The sequence below is a fragment of the Ursus americanus genome, chromosome 2, assembly GCF_024610735.1.
Source record: "Ursus americanus isolate L20-20 chromosome 2, mUrsAme1.1.p, whole genome shotgun sequence".
NCBI lineage: Eukaryota > Metazoa > Chordata > Mammalia > Carnivora > Ursidae > Ursus > Ursus americanus.
The window spans coordinates 16,726,907-16,738,691 of record NC_142128.1 but is presented as its reverse complement, the minus strand read 5'-3'; the positions used below and the strand labels follow the sequence as shown (position 1 = coordinate 16,738,691).

Below are 11,785 nucleotides of genomic sequence, written 5' to 3'. Positions count from 1 at the left end.
TCTCTCTCTCCCACTTCCCCTGCTTGTGTTCCCTCTCTCGCTGGCTGTCTCTCTCTGTCAAATAAATAAATAAAATCTTTAAAAAAAAATAAAGTTGTATTTTAATTCCAGTTTACAGTGTTATATTGTGTACAGTATGATCCAACAATTCTATACAGCACCTGATGCTGAATACAGGTGCACTCCTTAATCCCCATCACCTATTTAGTCACCCCCCCCAACCATCAGTTTGTTCTATAATCAAGAATCTGTCTCTTGGCTTAGTCTCTTTTTTCCCCCTTTGCTTGATTTTGTTTCTTAAACTCCATGAGTGAAATCATATGGTATTTGTCCTTCACTGGTTGACTTATTCCCTTAGCATTCTACTCTGGCTCCATCCATGCGGTTGCTAACGGCAAGATTTCATTTTTTATGGCTGAATAATATCCCATTGTATATACACACTACATCTTCTTTATCCATTCATTTATCAGTGGACATGGGCTGCTTCCATAATTTGGCTATTACTGTAGATAATGCTATGAACATCGGGGTGCATGTATTCCTTTGAATGAATGTTTTTGTATTCTTTGGGTAATTACCCAGTAGTGCGATTGCTGGATTGTAGGGTGGTTCTATTTTTAACCTTTTGAGGAAACTCAATACTGTTTTCCACAGTGACAGCCCCAGTCTGCGTTCCCACCAACAGTGCATGAGGGTTCCTTCTTCTCTACATCCTTGTCAACACCTGTTTCTTGTACAGTTGACTTTGGCCATTCTGACAGGTGTGAGGTGAAATCTCATTATAGTTTTGATTTGCATTTCCCTGATGATTGGTGATGTTGAGCATCTTTTCACGTATCTGTTGGCCGTCTGTACTGTGATTTTTATAGATGTTTAGTAGTCAGATTGATTTCCATTTTTCTCAGTGATGACCAATGCTGAGCTGGGATGGACATGCTTATGGCGCTATCATTGTGTATTTGTCCAACCATTTCCTTAGGCTCTTCTATAAGGGGAATTACTGAGTCAAAGGAAGTCACATCTTAAGGCATTTTGCATATTAACGAGTTGCCCTACAGAAAAGGCTCTTGGCTTGTAGAGATGACATGAATTTCTGGTGACACAATATTTCATTTACATGCTTATTACTCCAACAAATTATGTCTAATCATTCATGCAATAAGATTTGGGGCCTGTTCAGAGAAAGGGAGATCCTACCTTGAGATTCCTATGGGGCAGTGTATAGTAGTTCTTTTTCATCTTGCCATCAAACCTGCATAGCTACCTATGGCCCCAGCAGGCATCCCTGGAGGGGCTTCTCTATCTTTAGGCCTGAATTCAGTTGCAGACCTAATAAGCCAGGCTTTCTCTTCCCAAAGTCAAAGTTAGCTCCGTGAATGAGTAGGGGGTGCAGGCTGGCCACCTTTCAGGGGAAGGTTCCTCCAAGAAGGGCTAGCTCTCTGCCATTTGGCACCCTCTTACCTCTCTGTTTTCCAGCACAAGTGCCTGGCACATGTGGGTCCCCAGGAAACGTTTGTGGAACAAATGAATAAACGTACCATTCTATCTTCAGCTTCCACTGCTTTCCTATTATGTAAACTCATGACACAACAAAACACAACTATTTTGAGGCGCCTGGGTGGCTCAGATGGTTGGGTGTCTGCCTTCAGCTCAGGTCATGATCTCCAGGTCCTGGGATCAAGCCCCGCTCAGCAGGGAGTCTGCTTCTCCCTCTCCCTCAGCCTCTCCCCCAGCTCATGCTCTCTTTCTGTATCTCTCTGTCTCAAATGAATAAATAAAATCTTAAAACACACACACACAACCATTCTGTTTTCCTCTTGCAGGTTAGGTCTTAACCATCTTTGGATCTCAAACTTCTAGGACATAGTAGGTTTTCAGTTAGCGTGTAGGCAGCTGTTCATTTCATTCTTTCTGCCTGGAATTCTTCATTCAGCCCCCACTTCAGCCCGCTCTGGGTTTTGCAGAAACCTTAGCTGCTCTGAAAGGATTAGCTCAAAAATGCCACTTTCCTTCTTGGTTGCTCCAGCCAAAAGAGTAAAGTGCTTTTGGCTAAGCACTTTACCCATATAACACATATGAATTCTCAACCATTCAAATTAGCTATTATCATCCCCATTTTACAGTTTAGGAAACAGAAGTCATTTCCCCAGGGTCAAACAATAGTACATGACAAGGTCAGGAATCAGACTGCAGCAATGGCCTTGAAGACAGTCCACAGCCACTAAACTCAACGGATCTCTCTCCGCACTACACTCCTATCGTATCTTGTTCATCAGGTTGGTATAGAATCCGTCTCATCACCCGCACATCTTCATATTCTACTGGACCAAGAGCTCCCTGGGTTCCTTTGTATTTTCAGGGCCCAGACAGTGTCTAGATATTGGTTGGTGATTCCTACGTATGTGCTGATTGATTTGTGGTCCTGGTTTCTGTCCTTGTCTAACATCCCTGCATACCAGGCACCCAGAACCATGCAGACTCCTTCCCACACCTTAGAATTCTTCTTGCTCTCCCACACTATCTTGTAGTGGTACGTGGAACTCTCTCATGCCCTCCCAATTCTCTCTTTTTCATGATTTGTGTGCTTGCCCCTGTACACTGGTAGCATTCAAGGACAAATCTTACATGTGTTTCATCTCTATCCCAAACTCTTGGCTCAGTATTAAGGTGCTAACTAAGTGTGAATTAATATACAAACCTCAGTCACCCCTCCCTATCATCAGATCATCAAGGCACACTTCCAGGCACTCCCTTCTTCCCCAAAGGCAATCTTGCTCAGAGAACAGATACCTGGGGTCATGCCCCCGGTCCACTGGAACACAGACCCAGCCATGGTGGTACCGAGCTGGGAATCAGGGTTTAACGTTTAAGGTTCTCCCTGGGTCTGGCCTTTGTAGGTCTGTCGACCTGTCCGCTAGTCTCCTCATGGGCTCTTTCTTTGTGTCTCTATCTCTTTGTCTCTGCCTGTTTCACTGTCCTTTGTTCCTCTGCTTCGGGGCCTGCTTCTCTCCAGATTCCCTTCCTTTTCTTACAGCTCCTCCGTGTGCTTCAATGACTTTCTAACTATCTCTTATGTTTCTACATCTCTTGTCTCTGGCAGCCAATCTCTTGCTCCTGCATTTTTGGGCCGCCGCAGTCTCTCGGTCTCTCTCTCTCTGCCTTTGTGTCCTCTCTGAGTCGGGGCTCTTAGGTTACGACTTTGTGAGTCTCTGGCTCAGGGTCTCCGCTCCGCGCCTCGGGCCTGATTTCAACTGGCCGCCTCTCCCCATCATTTCTCTGGAGTCTGCCTCTGTCCTCTAGCTGCTGCCCCGGCCTCGGTCTCCCCCAGCCCAGCCCCCCTCCCCACCCCACCCCCGACCCTAGGCCTCTCGGACCGGCCCCGCTTTGTTTCCTGTGTCTCGGCGCCCCGCCCCCGCCCCGTCTGGGGTCTCCGCCGCCCTCCGCCGCCCTTTGTTTGCCTGGGTCTCTCCCCCACCCCTTTCCCTGGGTCAGTCCTCGGATCTCTCTTTGTGTCTCCGGGCCGGGGTGGCTGGCGCAGTCGGCCAGCCCCGGAGGTCGGCGCGGGTGGCCCGACACAGCGACAATTAAGAAGAGTCTTCGGCCCTCATCACCCTACTCCAGCCCAGGAGGTACACGGTTAATACCACCGAGTTCGGGCAACTGTCCTCGGCTTAGAGTAGCCCTGTCCGCGGCACGCGGCCTCCCGCCGGCCACCGAGCTCCGGAGGACGCCGGTGGCCCCACAGGCTTGCAGCTCCTCCCAGGTCCTAGAGCGGCTCGGTGAGGACCAGCGCTTCCGCTTCCCGTCCCCGCCCCCGGCGGCCGCCCCCGGGACGCCTGGGTCCGAGCCCCCTCCCCATTTGGCGCGGAGCCCGCATCCCGGGGCCGCCGGCGGCTCGGGTAGCGGAGCCCCGCCGAGGAGCTCGCGAGGGCGCCGGGGTGACATAGCCGGAGGCGGCCAGGAGGAGAAGGGGGCGCTGCGGGCCGGAAGGAGCAGCAGGTGCAGGGGCGAGCGGCGGCGCGGGCGGGGGTCACCGGGAGCCGCGCCCCGCACCTCGGACCCGGCCGCTGCCCGGTGCCCGCGCTGGCCGGCAGAGGGCAGCGGCAGGGCGCCGCGGGCCGCACATGGCTGTGTGACCGTGGGATTGTGTCTGTCCCCTTGCTCAGGGCGGCGTGCGGGCGATGGAGCGCGCGGTGGAGCCCTGGGGCCCGGATCTCCAGGGCGCAGAGGAGAGGGAGCAGCTGAGAGGCGCCCGCACAGGTGAGGGCCGGGGCGGTGCGCCGCCAGGGGCAGGTAAAGGCCGGGTGGGGACTCTGGTGCTGGGCTCTGTCTGGCCGAGACCCAGAAAAATCGGACGTGAACTGTGCTTCCAGGGGAAGGGGGGAGGGGAGCAAAAACCGAGGTTAAGGAGCGAACGTTTCTGAGCACCTACTGTGCGTCAGGCCGTGAGGCGCGTCATCTCAAGGACTCTCCCGGCTCCTCGACAGTCATCACCGGCCTCACTGCCTCTGCCCTACTTCAGGCCTCGTTTTATCTCATCCTGACAATTGCAACAGCCTCCCCTCATCCCTTTTCTCTTCAGTGATGCACTCAGCAGCCACACTGATCCAAGTCCAGGTTTAATCCTGTTTCTCTTCTCAAAAACCTTCCCTAGCTCCCTTCTGCCTACTACTCAAAAGCCTAGTGTTCCATCTAGGCCTTACATGCTTGATCTAGTTCCAGCATCCCTCTCCAGCGTTACCTTCCATTCCTCTCCATGGTTTACTCTTCTCTTTTGCTGTGAAAGCTTGGCCCTATCTCCTTATTTCTTTTCTGTCTTGCGACAGCAGTTATTCTAAGCCCACAGTTACAATTATTTGTGCTTGATCTTCTCTCTCCTACGCATTTTAAGGGACAGGTGTGCGTCTGGGTCCTCTCAGGTACACGCAAGATGACTGAAGTAATAAATTACAGAATGGGCTAATATAAGAAGATATAATAGACATAGCAAATACTAGGTTTTCCAAATAGAGACAGTATAATGTGGTTAACACAGGCTTGGGAATCAGACAGATCTGAGTTAGAAACGTGGCTTTGCTACTTTCTAACCTTTATAACCTTGAGCAAGTGACTTAAATTCTTTGAGTCCTTATGTGTATAAAATGGGAGTAGTAATAGCAGTTATCTCATAGCATTGTTTGCAAGGATTCAGTGATGCCTAGTTCAGTGACTGACACATATTAAGGGCCTGTTATAAGGAAGTTACCCTTGTCAGCAATAATAAGTGTGTCAGAAGTTCAGAGAGAGGGAGAGCATCCTTGTGACCACAGACTGTCAAGGAAGCCTTCCCGGGGAAGTTGCTATCAAAGACAGGGCTGAGCCAAAGGGCAGCGTCTGCTACTCCCTTTTCTTTCCCCAGGTATAGGGAGTGAGAATGTGGAGATTTCTCAGCCGGATGAGTTTGAACATACCCCACAGGAGGATGACTTGGGGTTCAAGGAAGAGGAACATTTGGCCCCAGGTCATGAAGTAGGAAATGCCTCTCTCAAACCTGGAGGCATCCAGACCTGGGATGACTTATGGGTCCAGAGAGAGGGCCCAGGAAAACCTCAGGCTCGGGACAGAGGTCCCCGGCTCCTGGGAGAGCCACGCTGGGGCCAGGCTAGCGATCGGGCTGCCGTGTGTGGTGAGTGCGGCAAGAGTTTTCGGCAGATGTCAGATCTGGTGAAACACCAGCGGACCCATACGGGGGAGAAACCCTACAAGTGTGGGGTCTGCGGCAAGGGCTTTGGGGATAGCTCTGCCCGTATTAAACACCAGCGAACTCATAGTGGTGAAAAGCCCTACAGAGCCCGCCCACCAGCCCAAGGCCCCCCAAAGATTCCTCGGTCCAGGATCCCGGCTGGCGAGCGCCCCACTATCTGCGGCGAATGCGGCAAGAGCTTCCGGCAGAGTTCTGACCTGGTGAAACACCAGCGGACACACACGGGTGAGAAGCCCTACAAGTGTGGCATCTGTGGCAAGGGCTTCGGGGACAGTTCTGCTCGCATAAAGCACCAGCGGACACACCGAGGGGAGCAGCCTCCCCGGCCCGTGGTGCCCAGACGGCAGCCTTCTCGAGCAGCTGTGGCAGCCACGCAGGGCCCCAAGGCCCAGGACAAGCCATATATCTGCACCGATTGTGGCAAAAGATTCGTGCTCAGCTGCAGCCTTCTGAGCCACCAGCGCAGTCACTTGGGGCCCAAACCTTTTGGCTGTGATGTGTGTGGAAAGGAGTTTGCCCGGGGCTCAGACCTGGTGAAGCACCTGCGGGTGCACACGGGAGAGAAGCCCTACCTATGCCCTGAGTGTGGCAAGGGCTTCGCCGACAGCTCTGCCCGGGTCAAACACCTCCGCACCCACAGCGGGGAGAGGCCTCACGCCTGCCCAGAATGTGACCGCACCTTCAGCCTCAGCTCCACCCTTCTCCGCCACCGCCTCACTCACATGGAGCCCCAGGACTTCAGCTTCCCAGGCTACCCCTTGGCCCCGCTGATCCCCAGCCCACCCCCCAGCTCAAGCCCACCCCCACCTCCTCTTGGCACGAGCCCCCCACTGACACCTCGAAGCCCTTCACACTCAGGTGATGGGCCTTTTGGCCTGCCTGGCTTGGAGCCAGAGCCCGGGGGCCCACAGGCTGGGGAGCCACCCCCACCCCTGGCAGGTGACAAGCCCCACAAGTGCCCTGAGTGTGGCAAGGGCTTCCGCCGAAGCTCGGACCTGGTGAAACACCATCGCGTGCACACAGGGGAAAAACCCTACCTCTGCCCTGAATGCGGCAAGGGTTTCGCTGACAGCTCTGCCCGAGTCAAGCATCTCCGCACCCACCGGGGTGAACGGGCTCGGCCACCACCACCGTCCACTCTTCTGAGGCCACATAACCCCCCTGGCCCAGCGCCCACAGCCCCTCGACCCCGAGTCCGAGCGCAGCCCTCTGGACCCAGCCAGCCCCATGTGTGTGGCTTCTGTGGGAAGGAATTCCCCCGGAGCTCAGATCTGGTCAAACACAGGCGAACACACACTGGGGAGAAGCCATATAAGTGTGCAGAGTGTGGCAAAGGTTTTGGTGACAGTTCTGCCCGCATCAAGCACCAGCGTGGGCACTTAGTCCTGAGGCCCTTTGGGACAGGGGATGGTCGGGCAAGGCCCCTTAAGGAGGAGCCACCAAAAGGACTGGAATGATGGGGTCCAGGGAAAATGGAAGCCCAGGAGACCAAAGGGAGGGTATCTGCTGCTTAAGCAGAGAATAAAGGGCCGGGGAGGTGGTGGGAGGGAGAAGGAGGGGAAGAAATGGGAGAAAGGAGTGAATAGATAGAAATAGAAATTGGAGATAATGACCTTGAAGCTCAGGAAACTCCTGGCTGGGCTCAGTCAGGACCTTTACAGTGTGGTCTATACCCCCAGCTTCTAGAACACTGCCTCGTATTCTGAATAGTGTAGGCACTCAATACTTAATGAATAAACTGGCCTTAGCCTGAGGGCCCTTAAACAACTCTAAATTCTGCTGCCTCTTAATCTGTTAAGAATTGATCCCACCCAACCTTGCCCCTAGGAGACCAGCACCCTGGCCAGCACCAAACAGGGTTTATTTGACCTTATGAGCCGCGACAGTGAGACTTCAGTTTTGGGTGGTATAGAGGCAGGGGCATCTTGAACCTTCTGGTGGGAAGAGTACTGCTGTGTGGATTGCTGGACATGGTCTTAGCCAGGAAGGGTGCTGTTGGACAGCCCAGACCTATCTGCCCTGTTGAACCCCAACCCACCCTGACACCTGGACGCTGACAGACTAGACCAGAGACAGCAGAAGGAGCAGTCATACACTCGATGCCAAGCCCAGGTCCTGGTGGACGTCAGCAGAGAAACTGGCTGGGAGAAGGGCAGGACTGGAGTGAGGAGAGGCCAGGGAAGCTCCAAGGCAGGACAGCCACATCTCCGTGTATCTCCTCGCCAATAAACTTTCTTGTCTGAAACTTGGACTCTGCTTGTGTATGTGTGCAGGGTGATGGGGGCGGGGGGAGTGTCAAAGCCTCACCACAGGTGAAGCCATGTGTACACTTGGGAAGGTCCCTTGCCCTTTTCGAGCCCGTCAAATAAAGAAGTTGGAATAGTCAGCCGCTTTCCAGCTGTGACATCTGGTTGGAAAAACGGCCACCGGGTCTGTCGGCTGATGGCCCAGACCTGAGTTCTGGCTGCCCACAGGCGCCACCTACGCCACAAAGTCGAGCGCGACCCCTAAAGGGAAAAACGGGGCGCCACGGGCCGGGGAGGGCGTGGGCGTAGGACGGTGAGCGCCGTTGCTATGGCGACAGGTTGGCGGGGGGCGGGGGAAGGTGGCCGTCTGTCTAGTACAGGCGCAGAGGTCCCCGACACTGAGGCTCTGCCTACTGGGAAACCCCACCTCCCTGAGACCCTTTTTTTATTTGTTGAGAGGTCATTTGACTGCATAGTCCAAAGGGAGGGCAAAGGGGATGCCTTTTTATCCCCCGGAAAAAGCAACCATATTTTCCCAGCGACCCATGCGTCATTAGGAGCAAGACTCCAATTCCTAGCTTTTTCCGAGGAGGGCGCCAGTAGGGAGGAAGGGAGAGAGGAACTGACCTGATTGGCCAGGGATAAAAAAGACGAGGGCAGTTCACCCATCTAAGAAATGAAGTACAAGACCACTTTGCAACTTCGCGGGTTGGGCGTCTCTGCTAGTCTCGGTGGGGGAATGGTCCCTGGATGGAGACTCTCGCGAGATCTTAACCATCGGCCGGGCTTCCCTAGAAACCAACGAAAGCTGGCTGCGGCGCCCTTCCTCCGGATCTTCCCACCTCTGCCAAGTTCTTATATGTACTCGAAATGTTGCGTTTGGGCCTGGGGTTTTTGGCCGCTTCGGTCCTTAGGTGCACCCACACCCGTAGGCCTGAACGGAGGCCTTTGGGGGCTTTTGGAAGATCGCCCCTGCTGGTTTCCGTGTTTCCCCTCCCTACCAGTCGGCCTCCAAGCCGGCCTGCAATGATCTTTGTAAAATTCCATCTGCTTGTGTCGCTCCCCATTAAAAACCCTGCCGTAGCTCCATATGTCGCCTCTGTAAAAAGTAACTCCTTGACATTTAGGTTGGCATTCAAGGTCTTCCGTTTGTGTGGTTTCAGCCCTATGCTTCTTAAATATTGCTTCGTTTACTTGGAATGCTCATGACCACCCCCCCCCCCACTTGTTAACCTCTCCAAGTCAGAACACTTCAAGCATTACTTTCTCCCAGAAGCCTGCCCTGAACCTCCAGCCTGAGTTAGAATCTACTTCTTCTGAGCACTTGAAATATGGAGAGCTTCTTGATGATGACAAGTCACTCAACAGCATTACCTACCGTGTGCTGGGTATGGGGGACAGGAGGATGAAGAAAACCAGGTCTCCGCCCTCAGTTTCTATGCAGAAGACAGAGGTTGGACAAATAATTACAAGTGTAGGAAGCACTGTGCAGGAAGCATGCCTACAGAAGAGAATCCTACCTGATTCAAAGGCCTCTCCAAAGAAGTGAAAACTACGTTGAGACCTAAGGACTGACTTGGAGTAAGCTGAGAAAGGAGGTGTGAGGGCTGGTATAGGAGCTGGAGTCTTCTGGGCAGAGAGTAGACTGTGTTCCCAAGTCCTTGGGCATTGAAGAACTGAAGTAAAGTTCTAGTGAGTCTGAAGGCAAACAGTGAAATGCAGAGTAATGAGGTGTACGATGAAGACTTTTCCAAATTCAACTTTCTACCTCCCAGTCCCAGCAGGAGCCTGGCACACAATAGGCCTCACTAAATACTTTGGTGAGCAGTGCCCTTGGAACATGATGTGCTCTTCGCAAGAGTTTACAGGCCCACAAGCTGCTACCTCCTTGTCAATATTGCAAACTCCCACTCATCTTTGAAGGTCCTTCACATTTATCTCCTCAGCGAGGCCTGCACCCAATAACTGCTTCCTTCCCAGGGGGTTACTATTATTCACTCATCTTACTATCCTGCCAGAACACTTATACACCTACTGCTTTCCCTTTCATATATATATATATATATATATATATATATATATATATATATATATATATTTATTTATTTATTTATTTATATTTATATTTATTCATATATATTTATATATATTTATTTTTTATCACAATCTTTTTCGCTAGACTACGAGATTCTCAAGAACAGAAACTAGATCTGAGTTCAGCTATATACGAGTACATGTTTGTAGAGCAAATGGACAGAAGTCCTTTCCCTCCTCTTGCAAGCATCTGTTCCAGAGCCCTTCCACAGCAGGAGCCCTTTCCAGTGGCGACTTTTCACTGTTGCCAGGTGAGTCTCCTCACAGATTGCAGGTCTTGCCTTTTGCTAGAAGTGGGGTTCCAGCCATAACCTGGCCCCTCCTTACCTCGCCTCCATCTCTCATATTACACTTCCCCTTGCTAACTCACTTGGCTCCAGCCAAACAAACCTTTCTGTTCCTCAAATGTGCCAAAGTTATTCTCACCTTAGGCCTTTGCAGTTCTGTCTAGAACACTTTTCCTCCAGATTTTTAAATGGCTAATCCTTTCTCATCATTCAAGATTCATCCCAAGTATTATTTCCTGAGATGCCCTCCCTATCCACGTGAAAGAATCCCCCAGACGGCACCTGGGTGACTCGGTTAAGCGTCCGACTCTTGATTTCAGCTCAGATCGTGATCTCAGGGTCATGAAATCGAGCCCAGCATCGATGAGGCTCCATGCTCAGCAGGGAGGCTGCTTGGGATTCTCTCTCTCCCTATCCCTCTGCTCTTCCTCCCCCCCACCGCTTAAATAAATAAATAAATAAGAGAAAGCCCCAACCATAGCCACTCTATTGCATCATCTTGCCCTATTAATTTCATTATCTGCAGTTATCTTGTTGACTTGTTTACATTTTTTACACCCTTAAAAGTGCCATAGCAGCCAAGATTTTTGTCTGTTTTGTTCACTATGGCATCTCTGGTGCCTAGAATGGCGCCAGGCACGTATCAGGGCCCACACAACCAAAGCGGAGATCTTGAGTGTGAGTATCCAGGCATTTGCCCCCTTTTCCTTGCTCTGAGGAAGAGCAAAAGTTTGACCTGATGTAATCCTAACATCCAAATTTTGTCCTGGCCTCTGAAGGCTAAGACTCAGGTTTGAGTACTGGCTCTGCCACAAATTTCCTCGTGTAATTTCATTTCTGAAAGATAGTTTGGTGTAATAGAAAGAGCATGAGCTTTGGAATCTTCTACTTACCAGCTTTGTGACTTTGAGCAAATCACTTAAATTCTCTAAGCGTTGGTTCATTTGTCAGAGAGAGACAATATTATTGATCCCCACAGGGCTGTTATAAAGAGACATAAGGACTGCAAGCACTTACTGAATGTTATTTCTCTTTCCTTTCTTTTTCTTTTTTTTTTTTTAAAGATTTTATTTATTTATTTGACAGAGATAGAGACAGCCAGTGAGAGAAGGAACTCAAGCAGGGGAAGTGGGAGAGGAAGAAGCAGGCTCCCAGCGGGGGAGCCCGATGTGGGGCTCGATCCCAGAACACTGGGATCACAACCTGAGCCGAAGGCAGATGCTTAACAACTGCGCTACCCAGGTGCCCCTCTTTCCTTTCTGAATCTGAGGTGCCTCTTTCATAAAATGGGAGAATTGAGTATCTTTTTCAAGACAAGTGGGAAATACCGATCTTTAGGCAAAATAGCCCAATTTTTAAATTTGGCAATTTTAAACGTGTAAAAGACCTCTATTTTTTAAAACTAATTTTTA

General features: G+C 51.4%; 1 protein-coding gene across 1 annotated transcript; it reads left to right on the top strand.

The window, feature by feature from the left end:
* Nucleotides 1-3,792: 3,792 nt before the first annotated feature.
* ZNF48 (zinc finger protein 48) lies at nucleotides 3,793-7,997 on the top strand. The gene is made up of 3 exons (XM_045785989.2): nucleotides 3,793-4,002; nucleotides 4,170-4,263; nucleotides 5,402-7,997. The coding sequence occupies exons 2-3, from the start codon at nucleotides 4,185-4,187 to the stop codon at nucleotides 7,201-7,203; spliced, it is 1,881 nt and encodes a 626-aa protein (XP_045641945.2). The 5' UTR covers nucleotides 3,793-4,002; nucleotides 4,170-4,184; the 3' UTR covers nucleotides 7,204-7,997.
* Nucleotides 7,998-11,785: the final 3,788 nt, after the last annotated feature.